This window comes from Artibeus jamaicensis, unplaced genomic scaffold (assembly GCF_021234435.1).
Source record: "Artibeus jamaicensis isolate MK-2021 breed Jamaican fruit bat unplaced genomic scaffold, CSHL_Jam_final contig_76, whole genome shotgun sequence".
Lineage (NCBI taxonomy): Eukaryota > Metazoa > Chordata > Mammalia > Chiroptera > Phyllostomidae > Artibeus > Artibeus jamaicensis.
The window spans coordinates 3646858-3667394 of NW_026521954.1; the positions used below are offsets into that span (position 1 = coordinate 3646858).

Here is a 20537-nt window from a genome sequence, read left to right on the forward strand (position 1 = left end):
CCCAATATACCAAGGTTGTAAGTTTGATCCCTGGTCACTGCACATATTAAGAAGCAACCAATAAATGCATAACTAGGTGGAATAACAAACCGATGTTTCGATGTCTTTCTGTCTCCAAAAATTAATTTAAAAAATGGGTAATGAATGCAAACACTAAATTTGCAAAGGAAAGCTTAATGGCCAATAAATACAAAAATATGCTTAATATTTCTATTGATTAGGGAAATAAAAACTAAAATAAGCTATCATTCATATGTATCAGACTAACAAAACATCTTAGATCATTAGAACTCATGCACTGCTAGAGGGAGTGTAAAATGATATAATCATTGGGAGAACAATGAAGCAATATCTAGTCATGCAAAAGTCGAAAATACTCATGCTACAATTCCACTTCCCAGAAAACCTCATATGTGCCCCCAAAGAACATTTATAATAATGCTTAAGGCATATATGCCACATATAAAATGAATTTGAAAACCGTGGCATAGGGCCCTGGCTGGTATAGCTCACTGAATTGAGCAAACACCTGCAAACCAAAGGGTCACCAGTCCAATTCCCAATCAGGGCACATGTCTGGGTTGCAGGCAAGGTCCCCAATAGGGGACGCACAAGAGGAAACACACACTGAAGTTTCTCTCCCTCTCTCCCTCCCTTCTCTCTAAAAACAAATAAATGAAATCTTCTAAAAAATACTGTAACATAGAATACTGTATAGTTTATATTGAAGATCAGAAAAAAAGCTCAAAAAAATACAATGCTGAGAAGAAGCATGCAGGGGATGTAGAATGCTATAATCATCCATGAAAAGTAATTAAAAATAGCTTTTTATAATCCTATCCAAAATATTATGTTTATCAATAGTAAAAACAAAACATGAATAAGAAGGATGGCAACTTCAGCTTAGTGTTTGGTTACTTCTAAGAAGGAAGATGAGTGGAATAAGGAAAAGGTTACAATAAGAGATTCACCTGTATGGCATGTTTTACTGGGGGCTTCCTCCAGTTTGAGAGTTAAAAATCGGTTAAATCTGGACCATGGATACAAAGGTGTTCATGTATTATTCTCTAAACTTTTAAATGTAAAATATTTTATAATGTTAAAAACCATCTTTAAAATCAATGGGCAGGAGACAAGTAGATATGATTGTCCACTATTCTTTCCACCATAATCAGTAAATGCTTTGGAGTAAAAAACCTTATTTCAAAAACACCCGTTCCACCAACAAGTTACTACATAGTGAGAAAGTTACTTAATTTCTTCAGACCTGCAACTTTCTAATCTGTAAAACAGTAACATCAATCTCATAAGGCTGCCATTTATGTAAAATGTTAGAAAGCAAGCATTCCACTTTAGGTAGTTATTTTATATTTGCAGTAAGAACAAATAATTAAACAGAGGAAAACAGACACAGGTTTTAAACAAAGTTTTCTCACCTCTTCAGAATTACATTAAGAGAACACCATGAATGTCAGATGGATGTGACCACCACTTTCTACTTTCCAAGACCCACTTTTAAAATAGGGATTTTTCACCCTTGCCGCTGCGGCTCAGTTGGTTGGAGCATCACCCCACAGACCAAAAGGTTGTGTGTTCGATTCCCAGTCAGGATGGGTACAACAAGGCAACAAACTCAAGTTTCTCTCACTGCTTCACTCTCCCTTCCTCTCTCTCTAAAAGCAATGAACAAATGTCCTCAGGTGAGTATTAAAATTTTTTTAAATAAAATAAATAGGGATTTTACAAAGGAATTCAAGACCACACATGACAAGATTGACTCTCAATTCCTTGGTCCAATTCCTACTGACCAGAGCTGTATCGCAAATCCAAAATAATCCCATTAACTCTATATAACTCAAAAGACTGCCAAATAATTCACTTGTCACAGTAATCACATTTTAACACAAACATTTTCTCCAATTTTATCTTCTAAAGAAAGATTAACCAACAGCAAGAACAAGGCCCAAATCAATTCTTTTGAATTCTTCTTGGCCAACTAGCCTCATAGGTTGTTTGTCCCACATGTTAAGCCATTCCTTGAAGCAAATTCAGAGAGCTATCACTAAACCATTGCAGGAAACCTTTACGATCCAAGAACAACAATAAACAGAATAGGAAAGATAGTTAATTTTGATGTCTTAACAGATACCCATTTACTGAATATTTAATGTGTCTCAGATACTGCTCTAAGCACCATAAAGAAGTTCTTAATCTACCCACATTTTTATAGATAAGAGCACTGAGATACAGAGTCAGTGCTATAGGTATAAAGCATAAAACCCAGTACTCAAAAGTAAATCTAATTCCAAAGCTCACAATCTTAATCACTAAGCTAAATGTACTATATTATGCTTAAGAAGCTAAATATTTCTGTCTCTTGACAAAATTAAGTTCGCACACCAAGAGAGAAAAGCAAAATACAATGGTAACTTGTCTCCATGAGCGCCAAAACCTACGAATACCACTGTTCTCAAACTACTGTGAGACTGACATGGGGACCACTGTTTCATCATGAGACAGGGGTGCCAAGTGGCAAGCAAGTGCTGAGTACCAAAACATGTTTTTCTCATCAAAATGTGACTAGTACAGGGTTTGAAGAGTTCTGAAGCTGAATACCAAGGTATGACTGTACACATAAATACAATATTCAATAGTAAACTGTCACTGTACTTAAAAGTCTTATTAGCATTCAGCTTTTATAGTATTATTTATGAAAAGGACAGTCTCATAAAGCAACCATTATAATGATTGGAATGAACTGGTATGCAAAAAGCCTGGGTTCATCATTAACCAGATCTGTGTCAACAATCGATCTCAGGCCTCAGTTTCCTGATCTTAATAGACAAGGAGTTCAGCCTAGATGTAAGGTCTCTTTCAACTCTAATATTCAGTGAATTTTAACACATTTTCTAAGATAATATTAATATATTTTTGAACAAAGATTTTGAAAGGCAGTTTTAAAAATCCTTCAAAATTGAAACAATCACATGGGATACAATTGGGTCTGTTCTTTTACTCAAACATACTCAACACCTAATCTGTGCTACTGACATCAGGAAAGTGACTGGAAGGGGGGGTTGTCTTACTGTGTTGGTAATATTCTGTTTCTAGATTTGAATGCTAGTCACTTTATTTTATGTATACTTTTTTTGGATATAAAAAGATGTTTTTTCCCAAAGATAAGTGAAAAAACTTAGGTGGCTCTAACTCCACAACTCTGTGTACACTACAGCTGTGCAACTTTTCTATTCTCAACATGTAAATGTGTTCCTTACCTAGTTTTGTCAATAATCTCTCCTCCTCAGTTCCAATTCAGATGCCTACAGAAGAGATCATTTACTTATAAATAACTGTATTCCTCTAATTCCTTTGGTACTGTCTTCTGAAATTTGAGGTCAGTCTTAACTTTTCTTTAAAACCTAGCTCAAGAATCTCTCTCCATACACATACCCTTATAACTACCTACCTCCAATCAGGTAAGTCTTTTGGAGCTATGGTCAATACACTCAACAACTGCTGATAAACTACTCCCTTATTTACTAGGAAATAAGAATATATATTCTTGCCCTGGCTGGTGTGGCTTAGTGAATTGAGCACAGGCCTGCAAACCTAAGTGTTGCAGGTTCGATCCCCAGTCAGGGCACATGCCTGGGTTGTGAGCCAGATCCCCAGTTGAGGGTGCATGAGAGGCAACCGCACATTGATGTTCCTCCCCCTCTCTTCCCCTCTCCCAAAACTAGTAAAATCTGTTTTTAAAAAAAGTATATTCTTTACAAAGAGTGACATACTAGGGGAACCCAGAAGTATCTAAATCTATGCCCAGTAGAGATGAAAGTCTTTATAAAAGTAAGGTAAAAGAAGAAACACACCCCAAACAGTATTACTCAGACAGGCTTTGAAGTTTTAACTTGTAACTGATCTATAAGCTTACCTTGTTCAACACATATCCAGAACCCCAAAAGGCATATTACTTAAATAAGTGATTAAAAACACAAAAACTAAGTTGCTATCTTGCATCCACACTTATGTGCACTTATTCTCAGCTTGTCTGCCTAAGACGCCCTGAGCACCAACCCTAGTCTACCATGTGAAACTATTTCCTCTCCAATAAGATGAAAGAAACTATCATAAATCAAGAGAAACTTTTAAAACTGCATGCACAAGTGCACACTGGTGGGAAAGGAACTGCTTGAGAAAGAAGGTGGTTCACAGGACAGCTACAGCGGATGATTAAAAACTTCAGTACTCCTTAAAGAAGTTAGGGGTAAGTAATAGCTCCAGTAATGAAGAGGTAAACATGTTCACAAACCAAGGAACGGTGATCCACTTTAACAACCCTAAAGTTCATGAATCTATGGCAGCAAACACTTTCACAATTACTGGCCATGCTGAGACAAAGCAGCTGACAGAAATGCTGCCCAGCATCTTAAACCAGACTAGGCAGACAGTCTGACTAGTTTGAGACTGGCTAAAGCTCTGTCCAAATAACCTGTGGATGGAAAAGCACCACTAGTGCCACCAGATGATGAAGTTCTAGATCTTGTGGAGAATTCTGATCAGGCTTCCAAGAATAAAGCAGACTGAGCTGAGTTACCTTATGAGGAAGATAAACTTGAAGTTACTGGGAGCTGCTATTTTATGCTTTTCCAAATTCTGTTTATGTATCTGATAAAATCTAGATCTCTAAAAATTTTAAGCCCAAGTCTTTTTAGTCACTGCAGATCTTCTCAGTTTTTGCTTACACACAAACCATTCTAGTTTAAAAAAAAAAAAAAAAGAAAAAGAAAGAAAGAAACCATTTTTCTACTCAAAAACTACAAATACTGGTTAAATTGTTTTTTACCAGTATTTCACCTTTTTCTTTAAATCAAAAAGGAAAGTTTAAAAGAAAAAGATAACCATTAATTTATAAAGAAAGCCTGAAATTGTCTACAGCAGTGCTTCTCAATAGTTGCAGTACAGACATTTTTCATTGGTTCAACTAGTGAAAGAGAGGGTAGGGAGGTACAGGGGGAGGCCTGGCTGTGCTGCTATCTAAAATAATCTAGATCAAGCTAGATCAAATATACATTAGATGACAACAGATACAAAAACCCATTAAAGTGCCTAAGGAAAAGTGATAGAATAGTAATATTCATGAAATCAATTTGTTAATGCCACAGATGTAAAGACTCCCTATAAGAACCCCAGAAAATGTTAGCAAAGTGTAGCTACAGTATGAAACAAACTGCAGGAACCACAAAGCACAAGAACAAGCAAGAGTATGTACACTGATTTGAGGGCATTTTACTTCACTGAGCTTCCAATTTTAAAATATTTTGCTTACTGAAATGCAAGTAAATCTTTTAGTTAATTACAGATAACACTTAATGTTTTAACTAACAAATTAGGTTGTGTTTAAATCCTTTAACTAGTAATACAAACCAGGATCAATTACTTTACAAAAATTAAAAGCATGACTTTATCCTTGTCAAGTCATGACACTGTAGTACAATATAAACATAAGCAGACCTAAATCCAAATCCCAAAGCTCTATGCAGACAAATAATTTAACTTCTCTAAATCTCAATATTCGCATCTAAGAAATAGGAAATTTAACTCAAATAACTGTTCTTGAGAATTAGCAAAAATGTATAAATGGTACTGAGAGCCACTCTACAAATAGTGTTAATGATTAACTGTAGTAAATAATAACCCATAGATTATTAAATCCTCATAATCAACAATTAACTTATGTAATCTGACTCACAAAATAACTACAGAATGTATTTTAAAGCAATTTTCCATTCCTAACAACTCTGAAACATTACTCAAAATTCTCACTCAGATTTAAAAATTAGTATCTGACAGATAAAAGATGACTTTCCAAACAGTCTCAAGGAAAAAAAGGCCTAGACGATGCCCTCATTTTTTGAGTAAATAACATGTTCACATGACTCAAAATTCAAAAGGGATCTTCTGATGCCTGGTACCCCAGACACCTAATTATGCTACACAAAAGTATGTAATCAATCTTACCAATTTCTTATTAATCCTTTCACCTATTTAAATACACACTTCCCCCTTCTGATACAAATGGTGCCCTCCTCCATACCTTTTATATTTGCTTTACCTTGGAGGTTATATTTTAATTAACAACAGGCTCCAAGAATGGCCAACTTCTCATGGCCAGAATTCAGCAAACATTAGCAGTATTTAAAAAGGAACTTTTAAAAAGCCAAAACAAAATTCTTAAATCAACCAGTATGCTCTTAGCAAAAACCACCCCTAAGAAACCTAAACTTTGGCAAACTGGGAATTTACATAGGTGACAAAATGCAAAAGTTGATTTCTTGATCGGCCACTGAAGACTTTACATTTACACATACACACAAAAAAAAACCCCACATGGACTGTACTTGTACTACAAGTCCTTCAATGAAATGAAAATAATTTGCTTATAGAAACAACCCTATTAAAATGAGAATGAAATAAAATATGGGTGCAAAATAAAGCTATTCATTCGTTATATTCCAAAATTAAATTATCTGATTCTAAGAATATCACGGTGAAAGTCATCTCATGTAAAGACCATATGAATTACAAGATTCCCAACTTACCACTTTTAAGTAACAGAAAATAAAGTATTATTAACCTTCAGGCTTGAACAACCTTATTATAGAAAAAATGTTTTGGGCTGTTGACAAAAGTATTAGCTGCAATGTTTCATTATGAATATATATCAACTATTCTGGAATATATTAAATAAAAAATAAAGTCAGGGGTTTACTGTGTATCAGTATAGAACTTTATGACTATTTCTACACTGTACTACAAAAATACAAAGTCATCCTTCCATTCAGAATTTTGGCACTTGTACAGAGGTCAGAGTTCATACACATGCTCTGTAAAACTGATCATTACTATATACTACTACAGTTAATAAATTTGCTAGTATTTGTCATTTGTTAATATTTTAAAACTATTTTCTCCACGCCTAATTGCAAAGATACATACCGCCCACTATGGATTCAGTAGCATAAAGCACAAGTGCTACCAGATAGAGTACATTTCAATTACTCATCACATACTTAGAAAGCTGAATTTCATAGGTCATTGAAATTTTCAAAGTACCAACATAACAGCCCTGACTAATGTGGCTCGGCTGGGCATCCTTCGAAAACCAAAAAGGCTGCCGATTCGATTCCCAGATTCCCCGATAGGGTAAAAGCCTGGGTTGTGGGTTCTGGCCTGATCTGGGTGCATATGAGAGGCAACGGATCAATATTTTTCTCTCACATCTATGTTTCTCTCCCCTTTCTCCCTTCCTTCCCATCTCTCTAAAAATAAGTAAATGAAATCTTAAACAAAAAAGTACCAACACAAGGGAAAAATACAAAGGACAATGATACATTCAATAATGGTATGTAACATCTTGAAAATAACAGCCATTGCAGTATTGCTTTTAAATATTTATTTGTTAAATCCAAACAGGAGAAACAACCTGGCATTCTTTATCTCGGTATGAAAAATTGCACTGATACCTGCCTGGTTCTGAGTCAAGTTACTAGAGCATTTTGAACATTATTTCCGTATCTTATAGAAATAAATGTGGGCAACACTACAATATCTAAATTCTGCAAGACTCAAGAGCAGCTTGAGTCAAAAAAAATTTTTAATCAATTCAGGTATGTTATGATACACCTACTCACTTAAAAAGGAGGTATAAGAATCTGTTAATCTGGTGAAATCCCATGTCTTTAGTAGGGCTGTTTCTCAAAAGCAAAAGTCAACTTGACTATGAAGGGCACATCATAATGAAGTTTCATGCCACGGTGGTCACAGAGGCATTGTCTTAGGAAAGGCTCTCTGATCTGCAACTTCTGTGACTTGAAACATTTTGAAATAAGTTACTCATGCACTCCATTATTTTTTCCTACCTAAAAATATTTAAATGCCTATTAAACACCCAACTTTAGATGTCAGAAGAGGCCTAGGAGTTGGGGGTAAATGAAAATGAGATAGTGGTACAGCATGGAATATCCTATCTCGGGTGAAAATTCCCTTATCGCCCCAACTCAAATAAGACACTATCCCATTATGTGCGCTCTTCTCTCCCAACACCCAACTAAGAGGGAGTAACTCTGAACGTCCTTTTCCTTTCGTCAGGACTTGAGAACGCTCCTAGTTCCTTCCCTAAGGAAAGGACAGAGGAGGCCAGACAGGGTTTAACCCAGAATATTCTCAGAAGTGTGGGCCTTTGAGCACCGCGGCTCTCCGGATCCAGTTACCTTTCCCCTTCCCCCAACCCACTTCCCGGGTTTTCTCAGGCTCGGCCTGCTGCCTCTCCACCCCACGGCCACACTCCCGGCCACACTCCCAGCCGTGTTGCCACTGCCTCGGGGCTCTCCCTAGAACTCACATCCCGCCGCCAAGAGCCCTCCCCTGCTCCAGCCCCCCCAAACCGTGTTCCTCTCCACACCACCCGCGCGCGAGACCGTCCATCCCAGGGCCCCGTAGGGGAGGGGAAGGCGGCGGAAGGAGGGGGGGCGGGGGACTGCTGCTTCCCCACAGACATTAGGGCGGCTCGAGAGGACTACCCGGGGGTTAACCCGGAATACTGGGAGTCGCCGCTGGCGGGCCCCACCCGCCCTGGGCTGAGGTGGGGGATATCCCGGAGTTCATTTCTGACCTCCTCGCTCTTCAGCACCTCCTTGAACTCCCGCTTGATTCGCTGCACCGCGATGTTGGCCATGTCTCCGCCCGCAGCTGATTCGTACCCGCCTCCTCCGCCACCGCTACGACCACCGCCACCGCCGCCACCTCTTCCTCCACCGCCTCCTCCCTCGCCGATTCACACTCGAGCACACGAACACTGCCACTGCCACCGCCACCCGGCCGCCGCGCTCTCTTCAGTATGGAATCACCTCAGTGCCCGGCCACCAAAATGGCGCCGGCTCCGCGCATGCGCACCACGTCGACCAGCACGGGCGGCGCTGCCGCTCCCGTTGTAGCCCCCTGACGCCTCAGCCGCGAGCCTCGCGCGGCGCCGCGCGTCTCCGCGGGAGCTGCGGCCGCGTGGCTCCGCCCTGCCGGCTTCGGGGGCCTGGAGGGTGCGGCTTCCGCGCTGGCTAGCCGGGAGCGGGCCTCCGCCGTGGTCTCTCGCTCCTCCCGTCTTCTAACCTGTGCGGTGTGGTCGGGGCGTCCTGTCCTAGACTAGCGTCCCAGCGAAGGCTGGAATCCAGCCATTTGGATTCAGACGGCCCCACTCGGCTTGGAGCACCGCCCTCACTCGGCCAGACCCCAAACCCATGGGCTTACTGGCCTGGGCTGTGTTTAGCATATGAAAACACTGTCCTAGAACTGAGCCCGGCCCGTTCGCTGCGGGTATAGGCCTGGAAAATCCACCGCGGTCGGTTTTTGTTCGGAAGCCATTACAGTGACACTATTATTACTCTCATGCCAGGTACTACAACTCATTGAATGGTCATTGTTGGGTCCTATCAGGTGTAGGTGTATTGAGACGGGAACTCCATGGAGATGCCTGAGGTGGTTTTAAAAGCAGCGCTGTTGATCTTTGACCTATTTAGATAATACCGAGCTGTGGAGCTAAAATCATAGTGTTTAAACTTCACTGTACATGGACTCCATTGAGACCTTGTTATAAATAACAAACAAACTAACGTATTGTTGGGCCCCATCCCAAGAGTGAGGGAAGGATGGGCCTAATAATTTGCATTTGTAACAAGTTCCCAGATGCTGTTTCTCTTGCTGTTGGTTCAGGGACCACACTATAAGGAACACTGAACTAAGGCATGTGAAAGTGAAAAACACACGCTTTGGGGGGAGAAGGGCAGCTTTACTGCCTTAAGCCTACGGCCTATAACAGTTTCTGGCACTAGCAGGCACTCAATAAATATTGAATGAGTAAATGAGTAAAGATAAGAGTAAAATGTTTTAAGTGGAAGGCAAGTTCGAAAGACAATGTGAAAGTGGTAGCTAGAGTATGCAGCTACCACTGCAATGGTGCTGAAAGGTACTTTGAATAGAACATTTAGAATAAGTAGTAGAGGTTATTTAGAAGTTTATATTTCATTGTACTTCTTTCACCTAACCGATGAATACAGTATCCTGTAGAAAAATATCACAAATACACTGTCTTAGCAAAAATTACTAAGATTGTGGCAACAAGAATGAAAATAGCCACAGGGAGTTGAGTGAATCATTCAGTGGAGGCACATGGCAAAAAAGAATTTCTTGAACTCTTGCCACTGGAACCAGGAGGAGATTTTTGATTCCACCTCTCCATGCCAGCTCTCTTGGCCAACCTTGGTTTTCTCATCTGCAAAATAAGAAAGCTGGATTAGATTATCTCTTTCAAGTTATAAGACTTTAGAATTCTAAATCATCATCTGGAAACCTTTCCCTAGATGGGCTGAAATAAATTATTTAAAAAAACCCTTCCAGCAGAGCCCCCTAGTGGTCCCAAGAGGAACCAACTACTTATGTGAGTCAGGGTACAATGAATTATTGGTGTAGTGTAAATCATGCAATGTTGTGGGTATTTGTGTCAGTACAAATAATTATTTTGAAGTGTGCAAAATTTGTTGGCTATTTTACATTTATCACCTTAATTCAGTCCCCAATCTTAATCTTGAAACTTCAAATAAATTTTGTAACACTCAAACCACATGGGAACTAATTAGAAGGCTATTGTAATTTCTTTGAGGGAAAGGAATTTGGTAATTATTGGCCCTGAAATTCGACTTTCAAGGAGTCATTCTACAGTCCTTCCAGAGAACGAGGCAACTGCATATTAACTGATATGAGACAACCCTCAAAATAACATCTTAAGTATAAAAAAGCACTATACTAAATGTGATGTGGTATCCTGAATTGGACCCTAGAACTGAAAGGACATAACTAGTGGAATCTATGTTCTATAATTTAGTTAATAGTACTGTAGCAATGTTAATTTCTTAGTTTTGACATGCTACTATGGTTATTTAAGTTGTTGGAATTAGTAGAAGAAAAGAGTAACAAGAATCTCTGAAACATTTCAGTAAATCTAATTATTCCAAAAGGAGCCCTGGCTGGTGTAGCTCAATGTATTGAGCGTGAGTGTGCGAACTAAGGGATCGGGATTCAATTCCCAGTCAGGGCACATGCCTGGGTTGCAGGCCAGTTCCCAGTGGGGGACACACAAGAAGCAACCATACATTGATATTTCCCTCCCTCGCTCCTTCCCTTCCCCTCTAAAGATAAATGAATAAAATCTTTTAATAAATAAATAAATAAAATTATTCCAAAAGGAAAGGTTTACCCTTTAAAAAGCACAATGCAGTCTATACTTTATTTACCATACTACCATATGTATTAAAGAATAAAGGAATATAGTTGTGTATATAATGCTTGCGAATCCATAAAATATCACTGGAAAATACATAAGAAATGACAACAGTGGTTATCTCTGAGAAAGCCAAGTTCCTTTAGGAAACACCCTAGAATTATAGGATTTATATTTCACATTCTAGCAAAGATAGGGAGAATTAATCTCAAGGTATAGTCTGCAGACACCTGGGGGTCCCTGAGATGTTTTCAGGATGTCAGTCTGCAATTCCCAAACTAATATTAAAACTAAGACATTATTTGTTTTCTTACTGTGTTAACATTTGCACTGACTATGTAAAAGCAATAGTGGGAAAACAATTACTGTAGTAGTAATAATGTTATGAATATTACACATTCACTATTGAAAATGCCAATTAAAAATAAGACATTTATAGAATGTCTTTGGTGAAGCAGTAGAGATTATTAATTTTATTAAAGTTTAACTCTCTTTTTTTAATGTGTTTTATTGATTATGCTATTACAGTTGTGCCATTTCCCCCCTTTTATTTCCCTCTGCTCTGTACCTCCCTCCCACCATCATTCCCACACCTTAGTTCATGTCCATGGGTCATACATATAAGTTCTTTGGCTTCTTCATTTCCCATCCTATTTTTAACTTCCCCTGGTCTATTTTGTACCTACCATTTACGCTTCTTATTCCCTCTACCTTTTCCCTCATTCTCCCTTCACCCCCTCCCCACTGATAACCCTCCATGTGATCTCCATTTCTGTGAATCTGTTCCTGTTGTAGTTCTTTGCTTAGTTTGACTTTGTAGTTTCCATTTTTGTTTTTTGGTGCAGTTGTTGATAATTGCGAGTTTGTTGTCATTTTACTGTTTGTATTTTTTATCTTCTTTTTCTTAGATAAGTCCCTTTAACATTTCGTATAATAAGGGCTTGGTAATAATAAGGTCCCTTTAACTTGACCTTATCTGGGAAGCACTTTATCTGTATTTCCATCCAAATCATAGCTTTGCTGCATAGAGTATTCTTGGATGTAGGTCCTTGCCTTTCATGACTTTGAATATTTCTTTTCAGCCCCTTCTTGCCTGCAAGGTTTCTTTTGAAAAATCAGCTGATAGTCTAATGGAAACTCCTTTGTAGGTGACTCTCTCCTTTTCTCTTGCTGCTCTTGATTCTCTCTTTGTCTTTCATCTTGGGTAATGTAATTATGATGTGCCTTGGTGTGCGCTTCCTTGGATCCAACTTCTTTGAGACTCTAAGATTCCTGGACTTCCTAGAAGTGTATTTCCTTTGCCAGATTAGGGAAGTTCTCCTTCATTATGTTTTAAATTTCTTGCTCTTCTTCTTTTCCTTCAGGCACCCCTATGATTTGGATGTTGAAATGTTTAAAGTTGTCCCTAGGTTCCTAAGCCACTCCTCATTTCTTTGAATTCTTGTTTCTTCATTCTGTTCTAGTTGAATGTTTATTTCTTCCTTCTGGTCCAGATCATTGTTTTGAGTCCCAGTTTTCTTCCATTCAGTGTTGGTTCCCTGTGTATTTTTCTTTATTTCACTTTGTATAGCCTTCACTTTTTCCTCTTATTTTGTGTCCATATTTAACCACTTTTGTGAGCATCCCGATTACCAGTGTTTTGAACTGTGCATCTGATAGGTTGGCTATCTCTTCATCACTTAGTTGTATTTTTTCTGAGGTTTTGATCTGTTATTTCATTTGGGCTATATATATATTTTTTTTCTCAGTGCACCATTACTTAATAAGGGGCGGAGCCTTAGAAATTCACCAGGGTGGGGCACCCCACATCCCTGAGTTTCAGTGCTGTATTTGGGGAAGGGGTTTGAGAGGAAGTAATGCGGCTTGCTCAGCTCTCAGCCAGCTTTCAGGTACTTTCTCTGCTACCCACAAGCAGCAAACTGGGCACTTTTGGTGTTGATTTCTGGGTGGATGGTTTTGTATATGTTCTAGGACCCTGTGGGTCTCTCCAACCGATTCCCCTGTGAGCCTGGGAATTACATAACCACCACCTCAATCCCCACAGAGTTTTACAGTCAGAGGTGTTGAGGCTGTATTTCCCTGCGCTAGAACCCTGGGTTTCATGGGTTTCATTCCCCAGTTGTTTTTCCCAGTTTATCGACACCAAAATGTGGTACTGGACAGTCAGCCAACTGCTGCCTTGCCTGCCCTGATCCCCCAGCTGCTGCCTTGCTGCAAGTCCTCTCCACCCCAGCTGCCCATCTCCACCCCTTCTACAGGTCTGGATGAATATTTCTTCTTTAACTCCTTGGTTGTCAGACTTTCATACAGTTCCATTTTTGGGGAATTCTGGTTATTTTTTGTTTTTAAATTTGTTGTCCTTTCAGTTGTGCAAGGAGGAACAGTGTATCTACCTACACCTCCATTTTGTCTGGAAGTCCTTAAACTTTAACTTTCAAGTACATGTCTTCTTAGTGTTCTGTGTGATACATAGGGAGAATACATAAATCACTTCTGCTATACACCAAAGTACGTGGTAAAACACTTGTGCAACTGGGTAAGTTGAGAGCTGAACTAGCCAATTTTTTCATGTACTACCATTTTTACTTGAAATAATGAGAGTTGGTTATTTGGCAGACATTTGATTCAAAATGAATATATGAGCCTTTCACTTCAGAGGAAACAACTAAAAGAACTTGTTGCCAATGATAAAACTTTCAACAGAAAATTAGAGTTTTAGAAAACATATCTGCCAATGTGGCTTGACAGCATTAAAAAAACATTTCTGGTTAAATTGGTGGTAATATTAACAAATGTAATTGCTTGAAATTGTGCAATGAAATGTTAACATTTAGAAGATCTGCATAAATCAGCAAACCAATATTTTCCAAATGACCAATGCCTGATGTTACAGAATCATGCAGAGGTAAAACACCCACTGAAGTCTCAAAAGAGACCAATGGATTTTGATGTTACAGTGTACAAAAAGATCACTAATAATATTTCAGATTCCACATTGTATTAACTTTCAACAAACTATAATTTGTCTACATTTAGCATAGTATTAAAGAAGCATACCGACAATTATCTGAAAGTTATTAAAATATTCCTTCCCTTTCCAACTATGTATCTGTATGAGTATGAATTTTCTTTATACACATCAATCAAAACAACATATGCAACATATTGAATGTAAAAGCACATATGAAGATCCAGCTGTGTTTTGTTAAGCCAGGCATTAAAGAGATTTTGTTGGGAAAATATAGTTATTTTTCATTAATAATATTTATGTAAACATGTAATGGATTTATTGTAGTTATTTACCAATAAATGTTTCAATAATTTCTTTTTTTAAAGATTTTTATTAACTTTTAGAGAGAGGGAAAGGGATGGAGGAAAAAAGGGAGAGAAACATCAATGTGTGGTTGCCTCTTGAGAGCCCCCATACTGGGGACCTGGCTGGCAAACCAGGCATGTGTCCTGACTGGGAATCAAACTGTCGATCCTTTGGTTCACAGGCCAGCGGCACTCGGTCCACTGAGGCCCATCAGCCTGGGCTCTCAGATTTAATTTCTAACAAAATGTTGTTTGATCCACATAAATAAATGCTGTTTGGAATTCTCAATATTTTTACAGAGTATAAAGGGGTTCCTAAGTACATTTACATATACTATACTGCTTAGAGATGAGGCTTAGATCTAAAATGTCACATACTTTCAGAATATATAATTTACATTAAAATTATATATGTGAAAGTTGTAAAATTGGTTTTAGATTGATGGAGGAAAGTTAATCTAGTACCTCTCCCATCGTTCCTAACAGAACAATGTGTTTTGATGTATTGATTCACATTTTAAAAAAAGCAAGGCATAATAGTGTTTTGCTGACCCTTGATAAAGTCACCAACATTAGAAATGTTAAAGTCCTTCTTTTTATAGCTCCTGCTAGTTACTGTTACCACTTTTCAGATTTCTGTTCTAAATACGGGGCAATATTTTTTCCTACAGCCCTTTTCTGACCTTGTGTTTTGCCAGTTATTGGGGACTTTTTTCCTCCTGTCTCTCACTATTGTCTATTCTACTCAGACCTCTCAATTAACTCTTTTTGAAATACCCAGTCATAACTCTGAGATTGTTTCAGTTTTTCTCCCCCTTTCACTGAGTTCTGCCCTTTCCACGTTGTTATCTCCTCTCTCCTACCCCTTCCCCTGCACCCCAATTGAGGTAAGAAGCTCTAGCAGCAAGAGTGGAAAGCAGCATTTAGATCCACAGTGGAACTTCTAAACTTAGTTCCAGGCCAGTGGCACCACAGTATTGATTGTAATGCACACAATATTATTCCAAATTTAGAGAATAGATCAGAACTCTCACCATTGTGGCTTTCAGAATATCTGCAGGATGGAGCAGAAAGCTATTTTTAAGAGCACAGAATATGTTTTCTCATCTTAAGTTACTGATTCAGATCCTGTCAGGCACAGAGTTCTTTAGGTGTGAGCTTTTTTAGGAAAGGACCTCATAATTCCACTCTGTCCAAGGAATTTGCAACTACAAGTGGGACATTGCTGTGGGGCCTTCACACTTCATGTTCAAGACATTAGCTGTCTTTCCAGTAGACCATGCGCTCTGCTGACCATTCCCAGTTGTTTTTGCTGAGTTGGTTAATTCCTTTCTGTCCTCTAAATTAGAGTCCTCTGTTTTAGAGCCTAAATTCACTGGGGCCCCAATACAAAGATCCCAATCTTCCAGAAGTCACTCTTCAAAATAGCTCTTCCTTTGGTCATCTCAAAAGCAGTTAGTTTTTAAAAAGTTTAAATAGAGCATTTGGTTATTTGTTATTCCACAACTTTGTATATTAGATGAAGAAAGATACATTCTCATATTTCCCATCTGAAAAGTGAAGGAAAGTACCTAGATAACACAACTATTAAAGCTTCAAATATGTCAGGCCTGGTTTCAGACTAAATAGAAATTAAAAAATAATTTACTGATAAATAAAATTATTTTCTAAACAACAAAAGAATATTAGATTTTTAGATTTCTATCCTTTATATCATTACATAAAACTAAGTACCAAGGCTTTTTATACAGCCTCTCACTAGGCTTCCTTATAGCACTTCATCCCAACTTTTTATTTAGTTTTTAAATTGTGGTAAAATATACATAACATAAAATTTATTATTTTTTAAAAGTATTTATTTATTTATTTTTAGACAGAGTGGGTAGGAGGGAGAAAAAGGGAGAGAAATACCAATGTATGTTTGCCTCTCACGTGCCCTCCACTAGGGACCTGGCCCACAACTGAGGCATGTGCCTTGACTGGGAATCGAACCAGTGACCCTTTGGTTCACAGGTTGACACTCAATCCACTGAGCCACACCAGCCAGGGCAAACTTATTATTTTAACCGTTTTTAAGTGTGTAGTTCAATGGCCTTAAGTTCATTCACATTGTAGTATAAACATCACCACCAATCATTTCCGAAATTTTTTATCATCCCAGACTGAAGCTGTATACCCACTAAACAATAACCCCCATTCTTCCCTTCTCTTATTCTCTGGGATCCACTATTCTTTTTTTTTTTTCAACCAAGAAAGTAAGGATTTATTAAGGACATGACATTGTGCCCATAAACACAAGTAGCTTATGCTCAAAGATCTGACTCTCCAATGTCTTCCAGGGGATGGTTTGTATAGGGGAAAAATTATTAGTTACAGTAACTAATTAAAATTTTTAATTGCAGTAACTAATAGAGTCAGGGTCGTGGTCTCTACTGATTGGTTGGTTCTATCAGGAGGTAATTGATCATTGCATTTGGCCTTGATGTCAGCCATGGAGTTGTTTTGTCCAATTTTGCAAGGATTTGTTCTATAGGATAATCTGCTTTCCTGGATCTGGAGCTAAAACAAAACTGAGGCCAAGATATTATGTTTAGTTTGATTGAAAACTCTGTGTCAATAATCAGTAGACTCAGGACCTTGTTTCTCAGACTACTGGATGCTCATCAAAACTTCCTTGTTTTGAGGGCTTATTGATTAAGCAAGGAAGAGTGGTATTCACCATTTTACTTTCTGTCTCTATGAATTTGACTATTCTAGGTACCTCATATAAGTGGACTCATACAATATTTGTCCTTTTGTGTCTGGCATATTTCACTTACAGTGTTTTGCAGGTTCATCCACGTTGTAGCATGTATCAGAATTTCTTTTTTTATTGAATTTATTGGGTTGACATTGGTCAATAAAACCATAATGGTTTCAAGTTTACAACTCTATAGAACATCATCTGCATACTGCATTGTGCACTCCAGAGTCAAGTCTCTTACCACCACCATTTGTTCCCCCTTTGCCCTCTTTCACCTCTTCCCACCCCCACTTTCCCTCTCATAATCACCATACTGTTGTTTGTGTCTTTTTCTCTCTCTCTCTTTTTTTTTTTTGCTTAATCTTGTCACCTTTTTCACCCAACCCCAAAACCCCCCTTCCCTTCGACAGCTGTCAGTCTGTTCTCTGTATCTATGACTCTGTTTCTATTTGGTCGGGTTTTTTTTTGTTCAATAGATTCCACATATAAATGAAATCATATGGTATTTGTCTTTCTCTGTGTGCTATTTTACTTAGCATAGTACTCTCCAGGCCCATCCTTGCTGTCCAAAAAGGTAAGAATTCTTCTTTTTTTTAAAAGATTTTATTTATTTATTTTTAGAGAGAGGGGAAGGAAGAGAGAAAGAGGAGAGAAACATCGATGTGCAACAGATAACATCAATTGATTGCCTCTTGTATATTTCCATCTAGGGACCTGGCCAGCAACCCAGGCATGTGCACTGACTGGGAATTAAAATCAGGAACCTTTTGGTTCACAGGTTGTCACTCAATCCACTGAGCCACACCAGCCAGGGCAAGAGTTCTTTCATTTTTATGGCTGAATAGTATTCCATTGTATAAATGTATCACAGCTATTTCATCCAATCATTTACTGAAGGGCACTTGGGCTGTTTCCAAATCTTGGCTCTTACAAATAATGCTGTAATTAACATAGGGCTGCATATATTCTTTTAAATTAGTGAATTGGGTTTCTGCAGATAAATTCCCAGAAATAGAATTGCTAAGTCATAAGGCAGTTCCATTTTTCAATTTTTTGAGGAAACTTCATATTGCTTTCCACAGTGGCTGCACCAATCTGCATTCCCAGCAGTGCGCTAGGGTTCCCTTTTCTCCACATCCTTGATAGCACTTGTTTGTTGATTTATTGATGATGGCCATCCTGACAGGTGTGAGGTGATATCTCATAGTGATTTTAATTTGTATTTCTCTGATGATTAGTGACATTGAGCATCTTTTCATATGTCTAGTGGCCATCTGTATGTCCTCTTTAGAGAAGTGTCTATTCAGGTCTTTTGCCCATTTTTAATTGGATTTTTTATTTTTTTAGTGTTGAGTTTTATAAGTTCTTTATAATTTTGGATATTAACCCTTTATCAGATGTATCATTGGTGAACATGTTCTCCCATTCAGTGGGTTGTCTTTTCATTTTGCTTATGTTTTCCTTTCCTGTGCAAAAATTTTTTTGTTTGATGTGGTCCCATTTGTTTATTTTTCTCGTTTCCTTTGCCTGAGGAGATATACCATAAAAATATTGCTACAAAAATGTTCAAGATTTTACTGCTTGTGTTTTCTTCTGGGACTTTTATGGTGTTGAGTCTAACATTTAAGTCTATTTTCAGTTTATTCTCATGTGTGGTATAAGAAGGTGGTCTAGTTTCATATTTTTGCATGTATCTTTTCAGTTTTCCCAACACCATTTTTTGAATGAACATTCTTTAGCCCATTGTACATTTTTGCCCCCTTTGTCCAATATTAGTTGACCATAAAGGCATGGGTTTATTTTGGGGCTCTCTATTATCTTCCATTGATCTGTATGTTTGCTTTTTGCCATTACCATACTGTGTTGATTACTATGGCCTCATAGTATAGTTTGATATTAGGTAGCTTGATTCCTCCAACTTTGTTCTTTTTTCTCAAGATACTGTTCAGGGTCTTTTGTGGTTCCATATAAATTTTTGAAATATTTGTTATAGTTCTGTGAAATACACCATTGGTATCTTGTTAGCAATTGCATTGAATCTATAAATTGCTTTGAGTGGAAAGGACATTTTAGTGATGTTAATTCTTTTTATCCATTAACACAGTGTATGTTTTCTCTTATTTGTACCTTCTTCAATTTCTTTCTTCAGTGTCTTATAATTTTCTGAATATAGGTCTTTTACATCCTCGGTTAGGTTTATTCCCAGGTATTTTATTCTTTTTGAAGCAATTGTGAATGGGGTTGTTTTCTTAGTTTCCCTTCCTGATAGTTCATTATTATTGTATAAAAATGCAAGTGATTTCTGGGTATTTATTTTGTATCCTGCTACTTTATTGAATTCATTTATCAGTTCTAGTAGGGTTTTTTGTGGAATTTTTAGGGTTCTCTATATACAGTATCATGTCATCTGCAAATAATGACAGTTTTACTTCTTCCTTTCTAATATGGCTGCCCTTTAATTCTTCTTCTTGTCTGATTGTTGTGGATAGGACTTCTGTACATGTGTTGATAAAAGCTATGTATTTACTTGACTGGGTGCCCAGATATTTGGTCAGACATTATTCTGAGTGTGTCTGTGAGGATGTTTCTGGATAAGGTTAATTTTTGAATCAGTAGACATACTGTAAAGCAAAGCAGATTTCCCCCAGTATGGGTAGGCCTTACTAATCAGTTGAAGACCTGAATAGAAGAGCACAGAGGCTACCCTTCCTCAAACAAGGGAGAATTCTTCTTGTCTTCAGACTAAAACTGAAACATCAATTCTTCTTGAGTCTCAGACCTACCAGCCTTTGGGCTGAAACTGAAACCTTTACTCTTCTGATTCTCAGGCCTTGGAACTTGTACTGGAACTACATCAGCTTTTCTAAATTTCTAGCTTGTCAACTCACCCTGCAGGTCTTGGGACTTGTCAGCTCCCATAATTGCATGAGACAATTCCTTGTAATAAATCTTCTTATAAATATAAACCAATAAAAATTAAACACACACACACACACACACACACACACACACACACACACACACACACCACTTCTGATTCCCTGGAGGGCTCTACCACAAATCCATACACAGACACATGCATATACCCACTCCTCACATTTTTGTAATAGTCAAGTAAGAATCCATCTCAGGAAATGCTTATCCAGACCCACA

The 20537-nt window shown here is 38.1% G+C and overlaps 1 protein-coding gene and 1 pseudogene across 3 annotated transcripts in view; one reads left to right on the plus strand and one right to left on the minus strand.

The window, feature by feature from the left end:
* The window catches only part of UBE2K (ubiquitin conjugating enzyme E2 K), a 60236-nt gene extending 51344 nt beyond the window's left edge, over positions 1–8892 (minus strand). For 2 of the 3 annotated variants that reach the window (XM_053672323.1, XM_037138033.2), the window contains exon 1: positions 8672–8892. Coding sequence is in view for 1 of the 3 variants with exons in the window: in XM_037138033.2 (XP_036993928.1) it covers positions 8672–8734 (63 nt within the window). In the remaining 2 variants the exon portion in view is untranslated. The remainder of the gene's footprint in view (positions 1–8671) is intronic. The other variant, XM_037138034.2, reaches the window with a different exon arrangement.
* On the plus strand, positions 4113–4584 carry LOC119043864 (transcription factor BTF3-like; annotated as a pseudogene).
* Positions 8893–20537: the final 11645 nt, after the last annotated feature.